The sequence below is a fragment of the Bos indicus genome, chromosome 15 (assembly GCF_029378745.1).
Source record: "Bos indicus isolate NIAB-ARS_2022 breed Sahiwal x Tharparkar chromosome 15, NIAB-ARS_B.indTharparkar_mat_pri_1.0, whole genome shotgun sequence".
Taxonomy (NCBI): Eukaryota; Metazoa; Chordata; class Mammalia; order Artiodactyla; family Bovidae; genus Bos; species Bos indicus.
The window spans coordinates 55,716,367-55,744,272 of NC_091774.1; the positions used below are offsets into that span (position 1 = coordinate 55,716,367).

Sequence of the window (27,906 nt, forward strand, 5' to 3'; positions counted from 1 at the left end):
CTCCATTATTCTTGCCTGGAGAAATCCCATGGACAGAGGAGCTTGGCAGACTACAGTTCATGGGGTCGCAGAGTTGGACACAACTGCACAACTAACACTTAGGCATCTTATATTTTTGTTGATTTCTCCTATTGCTTTTGGAGCTTTTGCATTTCCAACACTTATGACTTCAAATAATTTTTGCATCTAGTTGGAGGAAGGCCTGATGAAAAAATAGGGACTGGTTGACTGATGGTCGAGTGAGAATTTAAGCTGACAACAGTTGGGTTACTGGCCTGATGAAGTGAACAGTGTTAGTTACTTTTTTTTTTTTTGTCTTTGCCTTCTTTTCTTGGTTGTAACAGATGATCTGGCATCAGACTGAACTAGCAACAGAGCTGTGTGTATGTAATAATTGCTAATTTTGTGTTGGTGTGAGTTGGACTTTGCATCCTTCTGATGGGAAAAAAGCAAATTACTGCTTAGTTAATATTCCAGGAAATACTGATGCTATTCTACAGGTATATAGGATTTATATAATATTTATACTTTTCAAGAATATTTCATTTCTGTTATTTCATGCTTCCAACAGCTTTGTAAATGATATAGGGCAAGAATAACTCCTATTTAACAGAAGAGATATTGAGGCATAAATAAAAGACTGGGTTAAGGTTGCTGGCTCAACAAATAAATGACTGGGACAACTTACTAAATTTTATCTTTGAATTGTAGCTTTCAGAAAGTTTTAGAAGAGGGAAAAACTGAATACTCCTCTTTTTTTGTTCTTCTTTATGTTTCAGCGTCGTCTTAGACATCTTCGGAACATTGCTGCCCGGAACATTGTTAATAGGAATGGCCATCAGCTCCTTGATACCTACTTCACACTTCACTTGTGTAACACTGAAAAGGTATACAAAGGTAAGAGAATCTGACTTGCCACCCACAGATCGTTAGATCTCATTTTTATTCTTTTGTAACACAAATGATTCTCTGCATCCCTTGCTAGTATTGCTTATTAGAAAACTAAGTTGTCATGCTGTCTGAAAATATTTCTTGAGCAGTTGTTACATATATTGAAGAAACATGTCTTTTGGCTAGTTCTTTTGGATAGCTGAGCCTTACAATGATAAATTTATCATTCCTTTATAATGTTTAATTATTCAGTAGCTGTCATTTGAAATAGGTTACTTGAGTCTAGTATCTAGTACTAATTTGCTTGTCTTTAAAATATAATTGATTCCTTTAGTCTTGTGGTAAAATTTGGACCCAGTTCATATCTTATCATATCTGTAATTCTTTGTGTATATGGACTCATTTTTAGAATTGCATGGTTTCTTTGAATTCATTTCCTCATACTGAAATGTGGATTCTTCCGTAAGTGATAATTCTAAGAGGACATCAGATATTTGATTCAGAATCCCAAGCATCTTTTGAATACATATTAGGCAAAAGACACTTTGACATAATCAGTTGACTTATGTTAAAAACTGTAAAAGAAGAAAAATGTTATAATGGCAGGAATATTGTATTAGGATTAAAACTACATTGATATTAGTTCTGGCTATTTCAGCTAGTATATAACTATATACAGCTATGTACCAGTAAGTAACTATATACCAACTATATACCAGTATATATACTATATACTGAAATAGCTTGCTATGTAATTTTTGGACAAGGAAAAAAGGACTGTAAATTCCACCATTTTTACAGTTTTATTTTCATTCTTCGGTTTCGTTCTAACCACTGCATATTTTTAAAACAATTGTATTAATCTGAACGAGTAACTCTAGCTACTATAACAAATGCTATGAGTCGTTCAGTGTCTTGACATAATAAAATTCTTAAACACTAAGTTCAGTGTTTGCACAATCTCTGGGAGATGTTGAAGGACAGGAAAGCCTGGCGTGCTGTAATCCATGGGGTCGCAACGAGTCAACGCAACTGAGCAACTGAACAAAGTTGCTCAAAAGTGTAGGTGTTACTTATCAGATGCTGGCCTGGCAGTTCTCCTTTGACTGGTGGCTCAGGTATCCAGGCTGCTTCTCTTTTGGAATGATGCTTCTGGTATGGCAAGGGAGAGGGATTATTTGAGGGAGATTTTTAAATGTAAGTGTTCTACATCAATTCCATGACATTCCCTTAGCCATATATCAGTTACATCATCCTTTTTAGGTGAACAGGGGATGGGAAAATATTGTCTTCTTATGTGTCCAGAAGAAAAATGAAACAGTTTGATCACTATCTGTGCTAAGGTAGAAGTATTTTTGCAGATCTTATTACATTTGGTCTGCTGCTCACTAATTGGCTTCATCACTAGCAATATATGACAATGCCAAAGTACTTTACATTTTTTATAGGTTCCATGTAATTAGTTCTTGGTTGTCTTTGTTAGAACTTCTGTGTTCTTGCTCCAGTGTTACCTCTGATAATAGTTACTGACATTGAACTTAGTACATTTTAAGTATTTGGTAAATGATAGCAATTATTATTGGAATTGTAATGTTAACAGGCATAATAGTAGTTTCTAAAGAGTAGTCATGGGACTGGTTGATGACCATGATATAAAAACTTGTCCAAGAGATACAATGAAAACAAAGTGATTTTTTTGTTGTTGTTCTTTTTCTTGTCCTCTCTAGTTCACTTTATATCTTGAGCTTAGAAGTTATTATGGAATATTTCTGTTGTTTTTTTTTTTTTGGACTGTTTCTTGAAGTTATTTCAATAAAATGGTTATTAACACAATAAGGGACTAGCAGGTTTCAGACCACAGGGAAGTTCAGTGTCTAGTAGTGGTATTGGGTCTGTCACTGACTGGCAAGCCCTTTGGCTGCGGCATTTAGTTCCTCTTGTGTGCTGTTGATTTATTTCTAAAATGAGAGGATTGATGATTTCTGAAACTTCCCTCTGCTCCAGAATGTCATGGTTGAGTGAAGTCTATTGACATAATAGACTTGTTGGGCCCGCATGTTCGGCTCTGTAACTTTTCACTGCCATAGGAGGAACCAGAAAACTCTTTCCTTAGTAAGCCTAATTAATACCACCCTGAAATTAAAAGATGCTTACTCCTTGGAAGGAAAATTATGACCAACCCAGACAGCATATTAAAAAGCAGAGACATTACTTTGCCAACAAAGGTCTGTCTAGTCAAGGCTATGGTTTTTCCAGTGGTCATGTATGGATGTGAGAGTTGGACTGTGAAGAAAGCTGACCGCTAAAGAATTGATGCTTTTGAACTGTGGTGCTGGAGAAGACTCTTGCAAATCCCTTGGACTGCAAGGAGATCCAACCAGTCCATCCTAAAGGAGATCAGTCCTGGGTGTTCATTGGAAGGACTGATGTTGAAGCTGAAACTCCAGTATTTTGGCCACCTCATGCAAAGAGTTGACTCACTGGAAAAGACCCTGAGGCTGGGAGGGATTGGGGGCAGGAGGAGAAGGGGACGACAGAAGATGAGATGGCTGGATGGCATCACTGACTCGATGGACATAAGTTTGGGTAAACTCCGGGAGTTGGTGATGGACAGGGAGGCTTGGCGTGCTGCAATTCATAGGGTCACAAAGAGTTGGACATGACTGAGTGACTGAACTGAACTGTCTTCTTGGAGCTGTGATGATAAACTTGGATATTCATTGCATGATCATTATGTGGCCCTTGGTGTAGGATGACCACAATGGAAGGCCTATGGGCTCTTCTTAAAAGCCACCTGTACCACCTACCTAGTGGCATCATTTCTCAGTTTCAAAAGAAGTTTGTTTTTGTTTTTTTTTTTTAATTGGAAGAATATCTGAAATGCTGATTTCTTAGTTATTCTTTTATTTCAGCTGAATTCACAGCAGAGCATAAGAAGTTATGAGTGAGTCTTTTTGATTTTTGACACTTTTTTTTAGTGCTCTTAGGAGATTGTCTATTTCTCAGGTAGTTCAATTGAACACCATTTATTACATTCTCAGAGAACAAAGCTTTGTGTTAATGGATGAGGAACTAGATTCTAATCCTGCTTTCTTCTTAATCTTGGAAGTTTTATAAAATCAAGTTTGTTCTTCAGCCATAGTTATTTCTCCCCCGTGAAATGTGCCTGTGCTTTCCTGGAATACCAACCAGTTATTTTGATACACTAGAAGATGACCTCTACATAGTTCAGTTTGGTGGTCTCATGCATGTGTCATAATTTCAAATATCACTTGTCACTCTAACAGCTTACAAATGTGTTTCTTTAGCTTCGCCTCCCCTCTGAACTCATACTCATGTATTCGGTTGCCTACTGTGCATCTCCATTTGGAGCCTAGGAGGTGACTTAAACTTGATAGATTCAACAGTGAGTCTGATGTTCTAACTCTGATCTGTCTCCTGTATTCATCCCTCTGTCAGAAAATGGCACCTCTTTCCATTGGCTTGGCCAGAAACCTTGGAATCACCCTGCATTGTCCTCTTTTATATTCCATACCCAATTTTTCAGCAGATGTTTTTGGTTCTTACTACCAAATATATCTATAATCTTCTCTTTTCTTACTACCTCCAAACTATCGTGCGTGAGTTGCTGAAGTAGACTTCTAACAGGTCTGTCTGCCCAAGCATTCTTTTCAGTGTGGTCTCAACCAAGATCCTTTAAGATGAAAGTCAGGTCCTGTTATTCCTCCCCCCAAACCCTCCAGTGGCTTCCTGTTTCATTCAGAGTAAAAGCTGAAGTTCTTTTTGTTTCCTAGGCCTTCATGAACTGGCCGTCTGTCACCTCTTGGCACTTACCTCTTTCTCCTCTTCTAGTTCTCTCTGTTCCATGCCTCCTGCCCTTCTTGCCTTCCTTGAATTCAAATCGGCTTCAGTTTAAGGCACCTGCCCGGACTCTCCTCCTGATGGCCACACGACTAGCTCCTCTGCCTTCTTCACTCCAGATGTTTCCTCAGAGAAACTCTGCTTGATCACTGACTAACCCTTTTAAAAATTGTGACTCTTCTCCCCGTCTATTGTGTTGGATTTTTCTCCACAATACTCCAGATCGTCTGACATAACTGTATGTTTACTTATTTGCTGAATGCATGTCTCTCCACTAAATGTAAGCTCCATTTGAGTAGAAACTTCTGGGTCAGTTTTGTTCACCGCACTGTTTCCAATACTTGGAATAATGCTTGGCACAAAGTAAGCCCCCAGATATTTTCATTTAATTTTTGAATAGCTAATACAGTCCATGGCTCAAAAAATATATATGAAGGTTTATATTAAAATCTTCCTCTCACCTGTTCCATCTTGCTAGTTTTTTGCTGTACCCTGAGATTCTTTATGCAATTGTGAGTAAAAATTGTACCAATTGTATATGTATATATATATTTCTGTGCCTTGCATTTTTCACTTAATATATTTTAGATGTCTTCCCATATAATTTCATAAAGAGCTTCTCTAATTTTCTTTTTTTCTGTTTAGTTTTGCATTGAACAGTTGTGCCATAATTTATTTAACTGACTTCTTTTGATGAGCATTTAGTTGTTCTGGTCTTTTGCTATATACACAGCATTACCATGAGCAGTTTCATCGGTATATATTATTTTGTGTGAGTGCTAGTAAGGCTGTGGGGGAAAATTCCAGAGTGGAAGTACAAATATTACAAAATTGTCCTGTTGACATTCCCATCTGCTGTGCATGGGCACCCTTTTCCCTACAGCCTGACCAGCAGACTGTGCAATCAAACTTGTGAAATTTCACCAGTCTGATAGTTGAAAAATAGTTTCATAATAGAGTCTAAGTTTGTTTCTTCTTTTTGAGTGAGGTTGAGATACTAAAAAAGCATTTGTTAAATAAATGGAATGCTATATAATAGCATGTTTGACATGCCATTGGAACCATGCTTTGCAATCTCTGCTTGCTTTGTTTGTTTAGGTCTTAGCATGGATAGAGAAGAATTTGTATCTAATAGTCCCTTTTATGTAAAACTAGTCTTGCATGATATCTTTTTGAAAATTTATTTGTCTAATAGTTTTGCTCAAGTTGAATTAATAAAAATTCATAGAATTATATTAATAACAATGATAGCTTATAAAGTATTGTTAACTCAGTATTTCATTTGAGCCTCATAACAACCCTGTTATTTTCCAGGTGTCATTCTCCTTTAAAGGTGAAGAAACTATGGCCCAGAAAAGTTAATTGACTTGTCCAGGGTCAAGCTTATACATGGTGCATTGGGGACTGGAACTGTTTTTTTCACTTTAAATTCTCCTGAATTCACTATTCTGTTGTGCACCATGTTGCTGATTTCATTGACAATCAAAGTGTAGCAGAGTGATAGACAGTGGAGGCCCACATTTAACACTTTAGAAATTACTTTAGACTCGGTGATTCCTTGCCAAACTGAATGGCTCCTTTGTTGACCCTTCTCCATTAAAATTAGCAAATCCATTTTGAGGGTCTAATGGGGAAAGCAAATTGTTTAGTTTCATTTATGTATATATATAGTTAGTCAGCAAAGTTTTGAAAAAAAATGCTGTTCATTTTTTTAGAGCTGGAAATATGTTTGTTGGAGACTCTTTAATTTAGACACTTTATAGATTAAGCTGAGGAATTCTCTCAAAAGAAAAAAGGAATAGCTTTAATTTTTTTTCATTGCTTTAAAAAGTTTTACATACTTGCAGCAAATTTAGACAATACAAAAGTATATTAAGTGAGAGTACCTTGTAATAACAAGCAACACAATTTTAGCCCTAAAACTCTCCCCGCCCCAGAAACATACTGGGAATGAATTAGAGTATATGTATGCATATTAGAGAAGAACATATGTATATATATACACACATGGACATACATATGTATGTACATTTATGTAGCCAATTTATGATTGGCATTGGTTAACTGTTGGGAAAAAATGAAAAGAATAATACTGAGGGTTGGGGTTCCCTTGTGGTCCAGTGCTTAAGAATCCAACTGCCAGTGCAGGGGACATGGGTTTGATCCCTGCTCTGGGAAGATCCCACGTGCTGTGGAGCAGCTAGGCCCCTTGTGCCACAGCTACTGAGCCTGCGGTGGACCCTGCAAGCCACTACTGCTGAGCCCGTGTGCTGCAGCTACTGAAGCCCGAGTGCCTAGAGCCTGTGTTCTGTGACAGGAGCAGCCACAGCAGTGAGAAGCCTGTGCACCGCAGTTAGGGTAGCGCCGACTCTCCGCAACTAGAGAAACGCCGCATGCAGCAATGAAGACCCAGCACAGCCAGTGAATTAACTAATTAAAAAAACACAAATGTGTAGGGTTGGCTACTGTTAAGTGGGACTGTAAATTGGTACAGTGTTTATAGAGAACAATCTGGCAATATCTATCAAATTCAAGCTTTTTTTTCCTTTTATCTTGCAATTTCACTTGAAGTCTATCTTATAGATTCATGTGTCTTAGAATATATATCTTTCAAAGATTATATATAATATTACTTGAAATATCCAAAAACTATCAGTAACTTAAATATTCATCAAGAAAACTTTCCTTTTAAAAACAATTAGAATTATCCCTTCTCTTATTTAAAGTAATTGTTCAAAATAGAAAAATTTAAAAACTGCCAAGCAATAAATAAAAGTAAGCAGCCTAACCCTATCACTTAAGATAAATGTTGTTCATGTAATTGTAAAAATTTGGATCCTGTGGTAAATTCTCTCATAGAACTTGTTTTTTTCATTAGTGTGTTGTGGCTATCTTGCCAAAAAATAGGATGATTATCACTATTACTATTGTTTAAGGGAAGACAAGCATAGAATAGTATAGATGCTGTGTTTTGTGAAGAAACATTTTAACCAAAAGACCTTGCCCATTAGAACTTTATATCCAGGTCCACTTTTCCTTTACTGCTTGATGATTCCCAAACTTCAGTCTTGTGGACTACTTTGGCAAGTTTTACTCTCTTTGAATTTCATCTCTAGTGCTACATACTGAATATATTTTAAGAAGTCCATTTTTCCACAGTCTGTGAAGTTGTTGATTCAATCAAAATTTTACTGAGTGCCTACTCTGTGCCAGGAATAGTTTTTATGTGTTGAGGAGACAGCAGTTATACAAAACAAATGGTATTGCCCTTATGGAGCTTACTATTAGGGGTTGGGTATATGAGTCATAAATTTCAATGTTAGAAAAAAGTAAAGTTTATCCACGTATCACCTAAGAGTCGTCTCATGTATCAGTGATATGTGCATCACCCATGGGGAATATTGCCCGATAGCAGCATACGGGTACAGAGTCCTTGTAGGCTCTGCATTGACAGAGCATCACAGCGTAACTTTGGCAGAGACAACAGAGGCAGTATTGAAGGGTTCTTAGGAATGTCTGTCTGAACCTCTGACACAGTCTTTCTTTTGATTGTATCTTCACTGAACCTCTGACACAGTCTCTCTCTTAATTGTATCTTCAGGTTTTGTAACATTTACAGTATAAATGAAGGTGTATAGAATCATGGAATTTTAGTGATTACAGAAGGCCTTGATTATTAGTCTGATTGTCAAAAGTGTCATGAAGAAATGGGCCCAGGGGAATGAGAGCAGAACGTTAATGACATGTAGAGCTAGAACTTTGGTCACCTGGTTGCTAGATGAGTGTTCTTTCCACAGTACTACAATGGATAATCACTGGAGATGTTTGAGACAAGCGGAGCATATGGAATTGGTTGTAGACGATGGCAGTAGTTAAGGGAGAATAAAGTCTGAGTTTTTAAGGCCTTACCTTAGACTCTGGGGTAAAAGGAGCCAGTCAGGGAAAAATAACTAAATTAAATCTTAATAGATTTTGACCTTTCTTTACCAGTGTTTTTCCCTTTAAAACTTTTTAATTTTAGACAGGGTCTTACTGTGTAGCACAGGGAACTATATTCAATATCCTATAATAAACTGTAATGGGAAAGAATATGAAAAAGAATAAATATTTGTATATGTACAACTGAATCACTTTGCTGTATATTAGAAACTAACACATTGTAAATCAACTATGCTTCAATTAAAAAACTTTTATTTCATAATTATCTGTATTTTAATTTTTACAGATAAATATATAGAGAGACCCTTGAAAATGTTTGAAGTGTTGGTTTTTTTTTTTTTTTTTTACTAGAGCATATGTTAAAAAATTTATGGGATTAAGAGTTAGTGAGCTTATTTTCTTCCACATCACTTATTGTTCTTTTTCTTCTTTTCCAGAATTTTATAGGAGTGAAGTGATTAAGAATTCCTTGGTAAGTTTGCTTTCTGACAGGTGCATATGACTAAGCCTATGACTCCTATTTTAGAAAATGCTGAGACATAAAATAAGTTGAAGTTCAGTTCTGGTATTATATTTCTACAGTTAAATCTTCTGCTCAATTATTGCTTAAATCTTCACTGATTTGTTCATTGATGTATCTCTAGTGCTTAGAGCATGCCTGGCACAAAGTAGGTGCTTGATAAATATTTACTGAATGCAATGACACTTTTTCTGTTAAAAACCTTTTTTTTTTTTTCAAATCATTCTATAATTCTGTCATTTCTGTTTGCTCTTGAGGTTTTTAACTATTTAACTTTCCAAACATCATAATAAATGATGTTTTTGTATGTAGTTCTTAAGAATTTTATGGCTAGGGCCATTGTATAGGATCTTTCTACTTATTTTTTGGCCATAGAGTTGCTCAAGGAGAAAGTTGGAAATGTCCTACTTTTGCGAATGGGTACACTAGATAATTTGCATGATGATTCAATTTGGCCACGTTAATAAAAAGAAAAGCTTTATGGTACTGATAACATTCTTATAACAATCCAGCCATATTGGATTTAGCCCCTGTCCACTTTTTCAGCCTTGTCTGCTGATGGTTTTTCTCACTAAGCCTTGTGTTCCAGGCTTACCTCATTTTTTCAGTGCTTCAAACAGGTCAAACTTACCTTGTTCCTTATGCCTACAGCACCTGTTTGCTTGCTTCTTTACCTTGCTGAAGAACCCTTTGAGGTTTGAGCTATGTCACTTCAGCCTGGCCTTCTATAACTATTCCATCTAAAGTAGTTCCCTTTCCACTCTTTTTCACATCACTCTGTTTTATTTTCTTTAGAGCATTTATCACTGTTGGAAACTCTTGCCCATTTATCTGTTTATTATGTCTCCCACTTACAAGTATGAAGTTTCATGAGAGTAGGGACCTTGCCAGTCTTGTTCACCTTTGAAACCCTAGAGTCTAGAATATTGTAGATGCTCAGTAAATATTCGTTAGATGAATAAATGGATAACCACAATGTGTTATCTCTACAGAATCCTTTTACGTATGTTATCTCATTTTGATCCTTAGAGCAACTTGTAGACAGGGTAGGTCTTAAGACACTGACATCCAGAGAGTCTCTGACTTTTGCAGAGTCACAACAATTGTGGGACCAGAACTCAAATCCAGGCCCTCCATCTTCAAGTCTCTACTACTCTTTCCTCTTCATCAAGCTGTCATCTTTTTTTTTTTTTTTTGGCCATGCCATGTGGCTTGGGGCATCTTAGTTCCCTGATCAGGGACTGAACCCAGGCCCTGAACAGTGAGAGCTTAAAGTCCTGACCACTGAACTGCTGGGAAAACCAGCTGAGCCACCAGGGAAGCCTGACATATAGTAGCTGCTAAATATTGTTTCTGCTCCTATCCTGGCTCAGTTGGAGACAGAAATGGTCTACAGAGAGGTGGGGAGGGTAGGTTTAAGGAGCAAATAGAGTAGAAGGACTCCTCAATTTATTCTACTCCCTTTACTATAGTGAAAACTCAATTTTCTCAAATTAAATATACATGTGTAACCAGTATCCAGATCAAGAAGTAGAATATTTTCAGTGCCCCAGAAGCCCCCTTATACCGTCTTCAGTTACTACTCCTCTCTTACTTTTAACATGGGGTTCCCTGGTAGCTCAGCTGGTAAAGAATCCGCCTGCAATGTGGGAGACCCTGCTTCAATTCCAGGGTTGACAAGATCCCCTGGAGAAGGGAACAACTTACCCACTCCAGTATTCTGGCCTGGAGAATTCCATGGACTGTGTAGTCCATGGGGTTGCAAAGAGTTGGACATGACTGAGTGACTTCCACTTTTCTGACTTTTAACACCATAAATTAATTTACCCGTTTGTGAGCTTTGTAGAAATGGAATCATATAGTGTCTGTTCTTTTGTGTCTGACTTTGATGTTTTAACTGTATATTGTAAGAGTCATTAATATTTTTTTCTCTGTTGTCTTTTGTTGTGTGAATATACCAGAAGTTATCCGTTCTTCTGTTGCTGGGAATTTGGTTAGTTTCTGGTTTTGTTTGTTTGTTTTCTGGCCATGTTGCATGGCATATGGGATTTTAGTTACCGGACCTGGGAATGAACTTGTGCCCCCTGTAGTGGAAGCGTGGAGTCTTAACCACTGGACTGCTGGGCGAAGTGCTTGTTTCTAGTTTTGAGCTAATATGAATAGTACTGCTATGGATATTCTTGGATATATCTGTTGGTTGAATGTTTGTATGCATTTCTGTTGTGTATATAACCAGAAGTGGGCTTGCTTGGAATATGCATATTGTAAGCTTTAGTATATATTGCTAAATAGTTTAAAGTTGCTGTTTTGTTTACATTCTCATTAGCAGTCTATGAAAGTTCTTTCTGGTTATTCTACATTATTATGAATACTTGATATTTTAAAAATGTGTTGAATGTAAATTATTGATAGATATTATATATAGGATTGTTTGAATTTAAATCAAGAGATTTTTAACTGACAGACTAAGCACATGTAGTGTCAGTAGTGTCAACACTTAAAAGAATTGATATTAAGAACGACTATATACTGCTGTGTATACTAATGAGGTCCCTGTATAGCACAGGGACCTCAGTGCTCTGTGGTGACCTATATGGGAAGGAAATCAAAAACAGGGGATATATGTATATGTATAACTTATTTACTTTGCTGTACAAAAGAAAGTAACACAGCATTGTAAAGTAACTATACTACAATTAAAAAAAAACACAAAAAGACAACTATTAAGGTTGTGCATGTAGATAGTGACACCTGATGACTGCCACCTAGTGGTCAACGAGTACAGGACCTTACTGATTTTAACACTTCTAAAGTCAGAATTTATCTTACGATGGAAGAAAAATGTTACAATGGAAGATGGAAGAAAAATCTTACAATGAAAGAAAAGAGTGAAAAAGTTGGCTTAAAACTCAACATTCACAAGATTAAGATCATGGCATCTGGTCCCATCACTTCATGGCAAATAGATGGTGAAACAGTGGAAACAGTGAGAGACTTTATTTATTTGGACTCCAAAATCACTGCACATGGTGACTGCAGCCATGAAATTAAAAGACACTTGCTCCTTGGAAGAAAAATTATGACCATCCTAGACAGCTTATTAAAAAGCAGAGACATTACTTAGCCAACAAAATTCTGTCTAGTGAAAGCTATGATTTTTCTAGTAGTAATGTATGGATGTGAGAGTTGGACTATAAAGAAAGCTGAGCACTGAAGAATTGATGCTTTTGAATTGTGGTGTTGGAGAAGACTCTTGTGAGTCCCTTGGACTGCAAGAAGGTCCAACCAGTCCATCCTAAAGGAAATCAGTCCTGAATAGTCTTTGGAAGGACTGATGCTGAAGCTGAAAATTCAATACTTTGGGCCACCTGATGCGAAGAACTGACTCATTTGAAAAGACCCTGATGCTGGGAAAGATTGAAGGCAGGAGGAGAAGGGGACAACAGAGGATGAGATGGTTGGATGGCATCACTGACTCAATGGACATGAGTTTGAGTAAACTCTGGGAGTTGGTGCTGGACAGGGAGGCCTGGTGTGCTGCAGTTCATGGGGTCACAAAGAGTCAGACACGACTGAGCAACTGAACTGAACTGAAAGTCAGAATTTATCTTTCAATGGAAGAAAAATAATTTGTTAGACTTGATGATAAATTGGAATGTGTTTGTGTGTTGAGAAGTCGCTCAGTCGTCTCCAACTCTTCGCAACCCCATGGATTGTAGCCTACCAGGTTCCTCCATCCATGGGATTTTCCAGGTAAGAATCCTGGAGTGGGTTGCCATTTCCTTCTCCAGGAGGTCTTCCTGACCCAGGGATTGAACCCGGGTCTCCTGTGTTGTAGGCAGACGCTTTACCATCTGAGCCATCAGGGAAGTCCATAAATTGGAATATGTTAGATGGTAATAAATATAATTGAGTAAAATAGTGTAGTGAAGTATCTGGCAGGGGTAGTGGCTGAATTTCTGTGGTAGTCACATGAAAGGTCTCATTTGAGCAGACAGCTGAAAAAAATGAGGGAACATACCATTTATCAGAGGATAAGATGGTTAGATAGCATCACTGAGTCAATGAACATGAACTTGAGCAGACTCCAGGAGATAGTGGTAGACAGGGAAACGTGGTGTGCTGCAGTTCATGGTGTCGCAAAGAGTCAGGTACGATTTAGTGACTGGACAACAACTACCATGTATCTAAGAGGGGAAGACTGTTCCAGGCCAAGAAGTAGGAAAACATGAAGGTAGGCGTGTACTTGAGGTTTTCAAGGAATGGCTAAGAATTTAGTATGGCCGGAGTGGAGTGAGTGGTTTGAGATTTTGACAAGCTTGACAGAGATAGGGAAAAAGGAACTGAGGATCAGGACAGCAGAGGAAATGACCTGGAGAGATAGCAGATAGTAAAGGGGTGGATGGCATGGGAATGAGTTTTTGAGAGGTAACACAAAATTGAGGACAGCTAGTGAACAAGGACCCCCAGCATATTCATTTTTCTATTTTCTAACGACCCTAGCACAGTGAAGTCCAGTGTCTATTGCATTAACTAGAATAATCCACTGTTGACAGGCTAGATGGTGGAGCTGTGTCTCCAAGTTATATGTCAGAGTCCTGATTTCTTCTCAGATATATTTAGCATTGAACAGTTAATGGTGAATGTATCATTCAGCTTTCTTATCTCAGGGTTCAGCTAACCATACCCTCCAAACTAGTTATTTATTGACGTTTGGTTCAGGGGGAAGTTAATATTCTTAACATTATTGAAGGGCCATTGGTTAATTAAAAACTAAAATAATTGAAGTGGTAAGAATGCTGCTGCTGCTAAGTTGCTTCAGTCGTGTCCGACTCTGCAACCCCAGAGACGGCAGCCCACCAGGCCTCCCCATCCCTGGGACTCTCCAGGCAAGAACACTGGAGTGGGTTGCCATTTCCTTCTCCAGTGCATGAAAGTGAAAAGTGAAAGTGAAGTCGCTTAGTCATGTCTGACTCTAGCAACCCCATAGACTGCAGCCCACCAGGCTCCTCCGTCCACGGGATTTTCAGGCAGAAGTACTGGAGTGGGGTGCCATTGCCTTCTCCAGTGGTAAGAATGGAAGTAACTAAATTCTCTAAATTGGATTTTGTACATACGTAAAAGTAGAGGCAAATTGCGTAATGAACCTACATGAAAGTGAAAGTGGCTCAGTCATGTCCAACTCTTTGAGACCCCATGGACTATACAGTCCATGGAATTCTGCAGCCAGAATACTGGAGTGGGTAGCCTTTCCCTTCTCCAGGGGATCTTCCCAACCCAAGGATCAAAGCCAGGTCTTCCACATCGCAGGCAGATTCTTTACCAGCTGAGCCACGAGGGAAGCCTGAGAATACTGGAGTGGGTAGCCTATCCCTTCTCCAGCGGATCTGCCTGACCCAGGAATTGAACCAGGGTCTCCTGCATTGCAGGCGGATTCCTTACCAGCTGAGCTATCAGGGAAGCCCAGTGAACCCATGTGTACCATTTTTAACAATTATCAAGTTAATTATTGTGTCTTTTATTTTTTACGAAAAAGTTTTTCTTTTTTATTAGAAAATTAAAAATCTCACGGTGGCAGGAAGAAGAGTGATAGCTGTTTCCTATGTGTTTGGAAGTCCGTCTCTTTCACAGCATTGTGCTGCGCCCCTTCTCCTGGTTAAATGTCTCTTAGAGGTCTAACAGAGGTCAGTGATAGGCCTTATAATTGAATAAACAAAGTTCTAGAGCATGTGCTTTTAGGGAAAGCATGTGACAGAGTTATCAGGACCAAAACTTCTGTTTGAATTGAGACTGCCTGAGATATTTTTAAATCTTTGGGAAAAAATTGACTGGACAATATAAATACTTTTTATGAGTTACTGGCTTGAGGGGTTGTCACAGAAGTGTATGTTCTAATTGAACTGAATTAACATTTCATCTTTGTGTGTGTATGTGAGAGAGAGAGAGAGCGTGCACGAGAGAGAGAGAGAGAGAGAGAGCGCGAGCGTGCGCATGAGCAAGAGTGAGAAAGAGAGAAGGGAGTTGGATCCTCTTGCTTAGCCGTTTTATGTTACTTTGTGTTAAACTTCATCATCATGCAATTATAAGACCAGGGAAGAACAGGATTCTTTGGGAACATGTAGGAATGTCATTTATCTTAGTTTGGTGAGGGTGATTAGGAGAGGCTTCTTACAATAAGTAATTCCTAAGTTGAGACATGAAGGATGAATAAAGGTGAATGAGACAAAGGAGAGAAAATTTGGGGCTGGGGAATAATTACTGCTTATGAATTTAGTATGCCATCCCTGAGAGTTATCTTGTATGTTTTGGGGAAGTTGGAACAGCTTTTATGAATTCTTAGTTGTGTTTCTTGTGACTGTTAATTTGTTTTTGAGTGATAACATAGTGACAACATGTTTGTATTTTGAAACTTTTCTGTATATGTGTTCCTTTAATAAATAAGAAGTATCAGTTGAACAGTGTTTTAGAGAAATTGCCTAGATAATAAATAATAATTTTAGATTCTCCTGGAGGTGAGCTTTTCAAAGCCATAAATATCCTAATATCCTGCCACTATACTTTCAGTGAATAAGATATAGGTCCCTAAATGATGTTAGTACTTGAATAATTTGTTCCATCTAGACATGAGCTTATATGTATAGATTAAATGTAGAAAATCATCTAGATGTTTACAGTAACATTATTAGGCAGTAGAGTCTTTAATATGTGGCAGACCATATCTGTATCTGAGTGGACCAGCTCGGGAATGATTGGTCGTTGTCTGGCAGCTATTCTATAAAATTATAAAGGAAGGTCATTGTAATGAGAAGATTGACAATAGTTCTGCTGTATTAATGTTCTGTTGGTTTAAAATGTTGGTTCAGGCCATCAATTCAGCCACAGAGACAACTTCAAAAGACTACTCTCCTTTCAAAGACTTTTAATTAGTTTTAGAATGAAGTATTCTTTGTGCCCATCATCCCACCCCTTAAATATGGCCCTTCATATTTAAGGGCCATACATTCACCAGGTCTTTTTTTTTTTTTTCCATTTTGGAAAGGGGTGGTTATTTCATGCTTTTTCTGCTGAGAATTTGAAATTACGCTATTTCATATTCCAGAGCACATGGAGTTTAGTTGAGAGATGACCTTATACATAGGGGAGTAAATGGCTGTCTTTTTAGGCGGTTAATCCAACTCCTGTCTTCAGGCTTTAGGGCCCGAAATGACATCATGAAGAGATACCTTTGTTTTTAATCTCTGTAGATACCTCCTTGTAAGATGCTGTATTTTTCCCATTATTGAATCTTTGAAAATTTTTGTCTTATTACTTTGTATTGTGATACAGCACACATTACAGTAAAGGGCACAAATAATAGCCTGGTGACTTTTCACAGGGAACAGATCCATGTAACCAGATCAAGAACAACAGCATTATTTTGTGTTCTCCCTCCAGTTACTACCTCCTTCCAAAGACCACCACTATCCTGACTTCTAGATTAGTCCTGCTTGCTACTGAACTTTTATATGGCATATGCTCTTTTGCTTAGCATATTAGTGAGATTCATACGAATTATTTATTAATTCTGTATGTATGTGTCCTTTGGCAAGTATGTATCTCTATTTTCTGTTAGGTATCTACGTAAGAGTGGAACTAAGTGCTGAATCGTAGGTGTTTTCAGCTCTAGTAGGTGCTGCCAGATAGCTTTCCAAAGTTGCTTGTACCAGTTACATCCTTACCAGCAGTGAAGTTTTTAGTTGCTCCACATTCTTGCCCAAACTTGTTATTATTTGTTTTGAAAATTTGAGCCATTCTGGTGGGCTAGTGGTATTATATTGTGATTTTATTTTACATTTCCTCATGTATTATTCTAATTGATCACCTTTTCCAGTGTTTATTGGCCATTTTGATATTCATTTTTCTCAATTTATATATTTATGAAGTGCCTGTTCTGGAGAAACAGTGCCAGTTAGTGTCAATTAAAAATAAACACATTCTGTGCAAGGATTTGGCTTTTTTTTTTTTAATATGTTTATGAGAGCTGTTCAGTCTCATTTTATAGTTTAGTCTTTTTTTCTTGTTTCCTGATTTGATTATCTCAGGTTTTGTGCCGTTGGTTTGTTGAATTCTACTCTGTGGTTTCACTCATGCCTGTGAGTATATAGCTTTTTTGTTGTTCAAGCTCAATGCGGAGGACTTCTCGTAGACCTGAGTGAGACCTGGGTGTGGGCTTTGAATTATGTTCTTGTCTCTCTTTAAGACTGCCCAAACCAATGCCTCAAGTTTATATACGTTGGCAAATTCCTTTAAGGGAAAAGTCCTCTAGATTTACATTTATTTCTTCGAGTTCTAGCTTTCCTTTTTGGCTTGGAAAATCTTCAGTGATGATGGTGGTTATATTTTAGCCAGCATTTTTAATTGTTTTCAGTGGGAGGACCGTCTAGCTTGCCATTATCAGAAATGGATGGTTGCCTTCCATTCATGTGTGAAATCTGATCTTGTTGTTTCGTAGTTACTCATCATGTTATACTCATAATATTTTTGTCTTTCTTTATTGCCTATATTTTCAATAAATTTATCTAAACATAACTTTGGCTTCTTAAATAATTGACTACCTTCAAAGAAAGATTTGCTGGTATCAAATACTTCAGTATATATTTCCTACAAACAAGGACAATCTCTTATATAATTACATTAAAATGACTAAAATCAGGAAAGTATAACATTGACACAGTACAGTTAAGCACAGTCCTTCATCCTCTACCCTCCAGGTATAGTTGACAAAAATTGTGTGTATTAAGATATGCAACATGATGTTTTGGTTTATCTATACATATATGTATATATACACACACACACACACACATACACACACACACACACACACACATAGGTATATCTATATATACAGGTATATATATATTATCTATACATATATATTGGAGAAGGAAATGGCAACCCAGTCCAGTGTTCTTGCCTGGAGAATCCCAGGGACAGCGGAGCCTGGTGGGCTGCTGTCCATGGGGTCGCACAGAGTCGGACATGACTGAAGTGACTTAGCAGCAGCAGCAGCATACATATATATACTTAAATATATGTAGTAAAATAATGACCAAAATCAAACTGATTAATATATCTATTACCTCCCATAGTTAACTGTGTTTTTTTGGTAGTGAGAATGCTTAGTACTCTCTTAGCAAACTTCAAGTATACAATATAGTGTTATTAACTTTAGTCACCATGTTGTACATTTGATTTCCAAGATGATTTCATCTTGCAAAACTGAAACTTTGTACCCTTATACCCTTTGGCCAACATCTCCCCATTTTGCCCAACCTTCAACCCCTGGCAGCTACCATTATACACCGTTTTTATGAGTTTGACTTTTAGATTCCACATGTAAGTGATATTATGCAGTATTTCACTTTCTGTTTCTGACTTATTTCACTTATCATACTGTCCTTCAGTTTCATCCGTGCTTTTGCAAATGGCAAGATTTCCTTTTTAAGGCTGAATAATGTTCCACACGTATATGCATGACATTTTCTTTATTCATTCATCTGTTGATTAACACTTGGGTTGTACATGTATTTGACTATTGTGAATAATGCTGCAGTGAACACGGGAGCACTTCTATCTCTAAGAGACTTTCATTTCCTTTGAGTATCTACCCAGAAGAGGGATCACTGGATCATAAGGTAGTTCTATGGTAAATTTTTTGAGTTACTTCCGTAGTGTTTTCCAAGTGGCTGTACCAATTTAGGTTTCCACCAATTAATCCCTAGTCCTTATTCAGGTGTTGTCAACTCTCCAAGACTTAATCTAGAAACACTTTGTCTTTAGTTGTCATGTTGCTTTCTTCTTAAGTTTGGACAGTTCTTTAGCCTTTTCGGGTGTTCTGACTTCAGCGTTCAGAACCATCAGTTCAGTCTCTCAGTCGTGTCCGCCTCTTTGCGACCCCATGGACTGCAGCATGCCAGGCTTCCCTGTCCATCACCAACTCCTGGAGCTTCCTCAAATTCATGTCCATTCAATTGGATGTCCACCCAACCATCTCATCCTCTGTCGTCCTCTTCTTCTGCCTTCAGTCTTTTCCACCATCTGGGTCTTTTCCTAAGAGTCAGTTCTGCGTATCAGGTGGCCAGAGTATTGGAGCTTCAGCTTCACTATCAGTCCTTCCAGTGAATATTCAGGACTGATTTCCTTTAGGATTGCTTGGTTTAATCTCCTTGCAGTCCAAGGGACTCTCAGGATTCTTCTTCAGCAACAAAGTGTAAAAGCATCAGTTCTTCGGTGCTCAGCTTTCTTTATGATCCAACTCTCAGATCCATACACAACTACTGGAAAAGCCATAGTTTTGACTATTATTGGACCTTTGTTGGTAAAGTAATGTCTCTGCTTTTTAACATGTTGTCTAGGTTTGTCATAGCTTTTCTTCCAAGGAGCAAGCGTCTTTTAATTTCATGGCTGCAGTCACCATCCACAGTGATTTTGGAGCCCAAGAAAATAAAGTCTCTCACTGTTTCCATTGTTTACCCATCTGTTTGTCATGAAAGATAGGACCAGATGCCATGATCTTAATCTTAGTTTTTTGAATGTTGAGTTTTAAGCCAGCCTTTTCACACTCTTCTTTCACTTTCATCGAGAGGCTCTTTAGTTCCTCTTCACTTTCTGCCATAGGGTGGTGTCATCTGCATATCTGAGGTTATTGGTATTTTTCCCTGCAATTGATTCTGGCTTGTGCTTCATCTAGTTTGGCATCTTGCATGATGTACTCTGCATATAAATTGAATAAGTAAGGTGACAGTATACAACGTTGACCTACTCCTTTCTCAATTTGGAACCAGTCCCTCCATTTAAAACCATACAGACCAATTATTTTGTAGACTCTTTCAGTTTGTTTGATGTTTCTTCATGATGAGATTCAGGTAATGCATTTTTGGCGGGAAAACTATACCTGTAGTGCTGTAATCTTTTCAGTGCTTAGTTTTAAGAGGCACCTGTTGCTGGTTTGTCCCAATTTGTCACCTGATTAAGGTAATTCCTGTCAGGTTTCTCCACTGAGAAGTTATAATTTTTCCATTTATAATTAATAAGTAATTTGTGAGGGAGAAACTTTGAGACTTTTTATATATGATGCTTCTTATCAACTGTTTGCTTACCAGTTTTAGCATCCATTGGTGATTTTCTAATTTCCATCTTTCCTTTTATTATTTATTAGTTGGCAATTTAACTTTCTCTCCCATTTAATTAATTAATTATTAATCTGTATCATTATGGACTCAAAGATTCTTATTTTATTCAGTGGGTTATAATCTATTATTATAGTTTATTTTGATGCTTACATTATCCTGCATTTGGTTAGTGAGAGCCCTGTAAATTGATTCCTATGTCCTTTTGATATGTCGACATCATTGAGTACTTCCTGACATTCTGGCTTGAGATATTCCAGACTCATGTTGTACCCTTCCTGCCATAGCTCTGGAATCAGTTTTCTCCCCAAGGAACCCTTGGTTCTCTTTTTTTGAGATTGCTAAATAGACAGTAAGATCTGAGCACGCTCATTGTTACTAGTGTGCTCATTACTTCTGGCCTTGCTTAAGGGACTGAGCTAGGAACTCACACACACACGCACACACACAGTATATCTATTGCTCTTTCTTTTAAAAACCATGCATTCACACCAATATCTCCAATTTCAGTCCAGCTGAACTCTGGACTGAACAAATTCATTTGTTACTCCATTCTCTGACAGTGAAAAACCTGGCTTCCACTGACCTCCACATCTTTGCTCAGGCTTAGAATTCACAAAAAGTGGCCTCAGAATTACTAATCCTTACCACTATAAGAAGCAAACCTATACTTTGGAGTTCAGTGTCTATTTCCTTAATTAAAAGTCATATACAGTGAAATGCACAAATTTTAACTATTTTGTTTGCTGAGTTTTGGTAAGTGCATACATACTTTGTCAAGATATATACATTTCCTATCATTCCAGAAAGTTCTCTTATGCCCAGAAGCCGGTCTCCCCACAAGAGGAAATCATTTGTCACCACAGATTTGTTTTACTTGTTTTAGAACTTCATATAAATGAAATCATCATAGAATATTTTTTCATATTGTTTTACATTCTTGCCTTGTCTTTTCAGCTGTACTTCTTTGCATTACTTTTTAAATCATTACTTTAGGATTGCTGTATGTACTTCATGTAAACAGGAGAACCTTGCAACAGAATAGTTCCAGTTGTCTACCTTCTCTAGTTTATGCTATTACATTTGTATATATGAATCTATACATATGTTATAAAACTCTTTATACAGTTATAACTTTTACTTTAAACAGTCATATATGATATAAATAAAATAAGAAAAATAGATAGTCTTTTATATTTACTCACTCTTTACCATTGCCAGTGCTTTTTATTCCGTCTTAGAGAGCCAGGTTTCTGTCTGGTGTCATTTTACTTCAGTGTAAAGAATTTTTTGAGCATTTTTTGTAGTACAGGTCTGCCTACTTATTCCTAGACCTTAATGTTCATCTTCATATTTAAATGAAATTCTACTCCTATTTGGGCTTCCCTGGTAGCTCAGCTGGTAAAGAATCTGCCTGCAATGAAGGAGACCCTGGTTCGATTCCTGGGTCAGGAAGATTCCCTGGAGAAGAGATAGGCTACCCACTCCAGTACTCTTGTGCTTCCCTGGTGCCTCAGATGGTAAAGAAACCTCCTGCACTGCAGGAGACCTGGGTTCAGTCCCTGGGTTGGGAAGGTCTCTTGGCAGAGGGCATGGCTACCCACTCCAGTATTCTTGGGCTTCCCAGGTGGCTCAGATGGTAAAGACCCCGCCTGCAATGCCGGAGGCCTGGATTCAATCCCTGGGTTGGGAAGATCCCCTGGAGGAGGGCATGGCAACCCACTCCAGTATTCTTGCCTGGAGAATCCCCACAGAGGAGCCTGGTGGGCTGTAGTCCATGGGATCACAGAGTTGGACACATTGAGCCACTAAGCACACCACCCCTATTTAGCAGGGTTGCTAAAACAATTTTGGTGGGATAGAGACAGGGTGGGGGTCATATCAGAATGGAGTTCTGATGATCTTAGGTTGAAATTCATGAGTGCTGTGGAATCCATATAAAACTGCACAGTGAGCTTATTGTGTTATCATCATGCTATTTATTGATAATCTTTTGGTGTCCTCAGACATCCATTTTGGTTAAGTGGGCATTCATTCACTCACTCAGCAAATATTTATTGAGCACATACCAGGAACTTTTCAAACTTTGGGGATCTTGTGGTAAACAAATCAGGCAATGTTCCTGTCTATCAGAGCTTTTATTTTAGTACAGGGAAATCAGAAAATAAAAATATACAAGCAAAATACATACAAGTGAAAAAGATCAGACATAAACACCATGAAACTAGAAGTCCTGTTCCCTCTCCTGAAACGTCAGCAGTTAAATTCACAAAAACACATACATCAGTATATCCCCTAAACCAAAAATACTGCTCTGGTCCCCTCCCCACTTTGGTCAGGAAAAAAACTGTCACGAAGCAAAGATCAGTTACCCTTATATGAGGGCTTTTTGATTTACTGATTTATATAATATGAAAATTGATAATTTAATGAGATTAATTAGTTATGTTCAGTAATGAGAGCCCTAACAGTTAAAGTAGGGGAAATAGCAAATCAAGACAATGAGATATCATCTCATACCAGTCAGAATGGCCATCATCAAAAAATCTACAAACAATAAATGCTGGAGTGGGTGTGGACAAAGGGAACCCTCTTGCATTGTTAGTGGGAAAGTAAATTGGTAACAACCACTATAGAGAACAGTATGGAGATTCCTTTAAAAAAACTAGGAATAAAACTACTATATGACCCAACAATCCCACTGCTGGGCATATACCCTGTGCTGTGCGCTTAGTTGCCCAGTCATCTCCAACTGTTTGTGACCCTGTGGACTGCAGCCCGCCAGGCTCCTCTGTTCATGGGGATTCTCCAGGCAAGAACACTGGAGTGGGTTGCCATGCCCTCCTCCAGGGGATCTTCCCAACCCAGGGACTGAACCCAGGTCTCCTGCATTGCAGGTGTATTCTTTACCATCTGAGCTACCAGGGAAGCCCAAGAATACTGGAGTAGGTAGCATATCTGTTCTCTAGGGGATATTCTCGACCCAGGAATTGAACCAGGATCTCCTGCATTGCGGGTGGATTCTTTAAAAAGACACATTACCCCAGTGTTCATCGCAGCACTATTTCCAGTAGCTAGGACATGGAAGCAACGTAGATGTCCATCACCAGATGAATGGATAAGGAAGTTATGGTACATCTATACAGTGGAATATTAATCATAAAAAGGAACACATCAGAGTTAATTCTAATGAGGTGGATGAACCTAGATCCTATTACACATAGTGAAATAAATCAGAAAAACAGATATCCTATATTAATGTGTATATATATAGAAAGATGATACTGATGAACCTATTTGCGGGAGAGCAGTGGAGACACAGACATAGAAAATAGACTTGTGGACACAGTGGGGGAAAGAGAAGGAGGGATGAATTGAAAGAGTAACGTCGAAACACTACCATACGTAAAATAAATAGTGGGAATTTGCTGTATGACACAGGGAACTCAAACCCAGCGCTCAGTGATAAACTAGAGAGGGGTGGGTTGGTGTGGGAGGTGGGAGGGAGGTTCAAGAGGGAGGGGACATGTGCCTGCCTCTGGCTGATTCAGGTTGATGTGTGGCAGAAACTAACACAATATTGTAAAGCAATTATCCTCCACATAAAAATTTAAAAAAGAATTTTTAAAAAAGTAGGGAAATAATTGAAAGTAAATAATTGATGTATTGTAGTTCATGTCTATTGATAATATTAAAGGCCCTTAATTTTTTCCCTTTTCAGAGAATGTTTCAACTATCTGAATGGAAAACAAACTTCTTTCAGAGCATACAGTTGACCTTGTCTTTCTTAACCTTAAAGCCTCTCAGTGTCCCCACAGCTTGTACACAGTAAACTGCCTCCTCGGCATGAAGCCTCCTGTTGATCGCTCCAGCTTTGCACCCTGCCACTCTGGTGCTGTGTGTTCTAGCAGTTGCTGTAGTTACTTGACCACACTGCTATTTCACACCTCTGAGCCCTTATTTTACTGGGCAATTCCCTCTTTCAACCTGGTGAAATATTATTTGTCCTATAAAAGCCAAGCTTCATGGCCTGCATGCCCTCTTTCCCCCTGTTCCTTCATAGTTTATTAATCCCTCCTGTGCCACTTTGTAACCTTTTGAATATTGGAGTTTTCATGAAATTGTGTAATTATTTAAAGAGACGTTCAAATCCAGCAATAAGTTGGAGGTACTTTGAGGGCATTGTTTATATGTTGTTTCTTAATGATTGTGTATTGTGTGGAATAAATAAATGAATTACCATAGGAAGCCATGTTAATTAGAGACTAGAATATATGCTCCTTCCAGTGACTATAATTAAGCAGAGAAATTGAAAAGTGTCAGTATCACTCTCTTCATGTTAATTGGAATGTCTTCTTAGTTCACTTAAGTTTGCAATGTAATATATGAGTTCTTTTGGTTAAAAAACAAAATTATGTACAACCTAACTGAAATAACTGTAAACATTTAGGATCTTCCTAAAGCAGGTTTTCATTTCTATTAACAGAATCCAACATGGCGGAGTCTTGATTTTGGAATAATGCCAGACCGTCTGGATACATCTGTGTCTTGTTTTGTGGTGAAGATATGGGGTGGAAAGGAGGACGTCTACCAGCTGTTGATTGAATGGAAAGTCTGTTTGGACGGGCTGAAATACCTGGGTCAGCAGGTAATTTTTAGACTGTCAGTTTCAAGTAGTTGTCCTCTCCAAAGAAACCATCTAGCTTTTTTTTTGTTGAATTGTCAGATTCTATATTTCCTGTTAATAAAAAGAGACCTTTTATGACTGTTTACTTAATTACAGAAATTGGAGTCATTGAGAAGTTTAAAAAATAACTGAAAACATTTATGAAGAACTGCTTTAAGCTGCTAATTTAAGAGGATTTTGAGTGGGGTGGGCAGTAGGAAAGAATATGCTTTCTTATAGTACTCTGCCTCTTCTGTCATGCTGGCTATTTCCCCTAGAATCTGAAAAACAAGTTGAAAATGAACACCTCTCTTATGGCCAGTAGAGTAGGGTTTTTCCAAGAATAAGAGGAGCTACTGTTTGTTGAACACAGGGATGACAAATGCCTGGCTTACCTACTGCTACCCGTTCCCCATGACTGATGTAGCTGACTGAGCTATCTGAGCTCAGAAGTAGCTGTGCAGTCTTTTCTAACACAGTATTTCAGAATGCACCTAGCAATATGCCAGAATTGCATATGAAATGAAACCTATTTGCCAGTCCCAGACATAAGTAACTGCAATTAATGTTTTTGACAACTTTGTGAAAGCTGATATTATTGCCCAGTTTCCTGATGGGAAAATTGAGCCTCAGAGAGTTTAAGAAACTAATCAAGATCACACTGATAGGTGGAGCTGGAATTTATATGAGGCCTGGCTGACTTAAAAATTCATTCTCTTTCCGCTGTACTACACTGCTGTATACATGTAGTCCTTGGTAACTACCCATCCCACATTGGAATAAATGCCATTTCTATTTTGTGATACCTGTGGGACTACTGATAAAGGCAATGTAAAATGTTAGTTGTATCTGCAAACATCCTTCATATTTCTTAATATTTATTCAGTATATACCATCTGGTATATTTCTCTTAGACAGTTCTCTCTGTATATTTTTCAGAGTAAAAAAACAACAACAAAACAACTCTTCCTTTATTTTGCACACCATAGTTTATTTTGTGTTCTTGGGTAGAGACCAGAACAATGCATTCAATAAATATTTTCCTTTACTAAATTCTAACCTGCTGCAAATTGTTTTATTTTTATATTTTTTCTTCTGTTTTAGGACTGATCTTAAAACTCATGCGGTAATGACTTTGGCTTAGGGTCATTCTTTTAATCCCAAATGCTTGTTGCCTTTAGCCCGGCTAAAGGCACTGGGGCACATGTTCTTTCTGTCTTCCTACATGCTGTAGTTGGCTCTTTGTGCATAGACCCTGTGCACAATGACACTAAGCACTTGTTAACATTTTGCATGGGGTGGTGCTTCTTAACGTTAGAATCGCAGAGCTATAGGCTTGTGGCAAAGTCTTGTTTTGCCCAGAGAAGATGGCCTTCATCATGTTTTTCAGTTCATACATTCCTTAGTTGGTTGTCTTCTTAAAACACCCAAATGTACTTAGGTCTAACTTACCCTACTTTCAGAGAGTTAGCATTCATGTATCCTCTTACAAAGCTGGTATAGCAGAGAACAAGAGAAAGGGAAAACATTTTTCTAAGCCAATTAGACACTTAAAGTCATCTATGAAATAGATATAACAACTACTACTAAAAATCAGATATAATAGAGTTACAGATTTTTAGAGGAAAGCGAGGCTAAGCTGTATTAGGTTAATAGCCAGCATCACTTAGGTTTATTGATTGGTCATCTGCTTTCTGACAGGCATCGTTCTTAGTGTCAGTGATCCAGAGATGACTAAGATAAGGTTCTTAGGACCTGGTAAACTGATGATAGATAAATACCTGCAAAGAGAGCTACGGGAGTACGTTTAAGAGGTATTTAGACAGTCTGCATAGGGTCAGGGAATCAATGACTTTTGAATGAAATTTTTTTACAAGTTAGGGTTTTTTGAGGTAAAATTTACATACAATAAAATTTATCCTTTTAATGTATACATTTCAATGTGTTTGACAAATGTATGAAGTAAGTAACCACCACTACAATGAATAATGCTGCTGTGAATAATTAAATATAGGTCTTTGTGTTGACATAAGTTTTCATTTCTCTTGAATAAATGGAGTTTCTGGGTCTAATGGTAAGAGCTGTGTTGAAACTTGTAAGAAACTGTGAAACTTTTTCCAAAGTAACTATCATTCTGCGTCCCCATCAGCAATGTATGAAAGTTCCTTACTTTTGTAAGGACTTGTTAATGTCAGTCTTTTTAATTTTTTGCCATTCTGATGGTATCTCATCCTAATTTTGATTTCCCTAATGATGAAATGATGTTTTACATTAAGAAAATGTATATTTGTTCTCAGTCCTCCACCTTTTTCTTTTTTTGTGTGTGAAATGTTTGTTCAGATAACCATTGTTAACATTTTGATGCATATGATTTTAATCTTTTTCCTCTTGAGGTATATATATGTATAAAATATTTGGTGTTTGTAAAATTTTTGTGTTTCTGCTAATCTTGAAACTGATTTCATAGTGCTTTCTCCTTTTCTGTCATAAGATGGGACATTTCTTAAAATTGGTTTATAGTTTTCATTATAAATTTATTATAGCAGGTCCATCTTTTGGTATCATTGTATTCAGTTGAGTAAAGATATAGGCTAACAGGAAGCATGTGATTAATTCTGCTTTAGTAACAGATACAGCAGGTATGGAAGTCAGGTAAATGTTCACAGGAATTTTCTGCTGCTGACTTTGGCCTTTGTATCTCTAGCTAGAGAAAGAAAAGATGAAATGTTCTATTCTGGTAGTCTTTTTTCTTTCCCCCACTTGAACCCTCACTTTAACTCCTCATTGCAAAAGCAATTAAAAAACATTTCAGCCACAACTCTTTCTGATCAAGTAATCAAATTTGTTTTTATAGACTT

General features: G+C 37.7%; 1 protein-coding gene across 3 annotated transcripts in view; it reads left to right on the forward strand.

Moving 5' to 3' along the window:
• The window catches only part of UVRAG (UV radiation resistance associated), a 328,846-nt gene that overhangs the window by 35,941 nt on the left and 264,999 nt on the right, over positions 1–27,906 (forward strand). For 2 of the 3 annotated variants that reach the window (XM_070803925.1, XM_019975249.2), the window contains exons 2-4: positions 780–897; positions 9,129–9,163; positions 24,869–25,030. In XM_070803925.1, coding sequence (XP_070660026.1) covers positions 780–897; positions 9,129–9,163; positions 24,869–25,030 — 315 coding nt within the window. The remainder of the gene's footprint in view (positions 1–779; positions 898–9,128; positions 9,164–24,868; positions 25,031–27,906) is intronic. The other variant, XM_070803924.1, reaches the window with a different exon arrangement.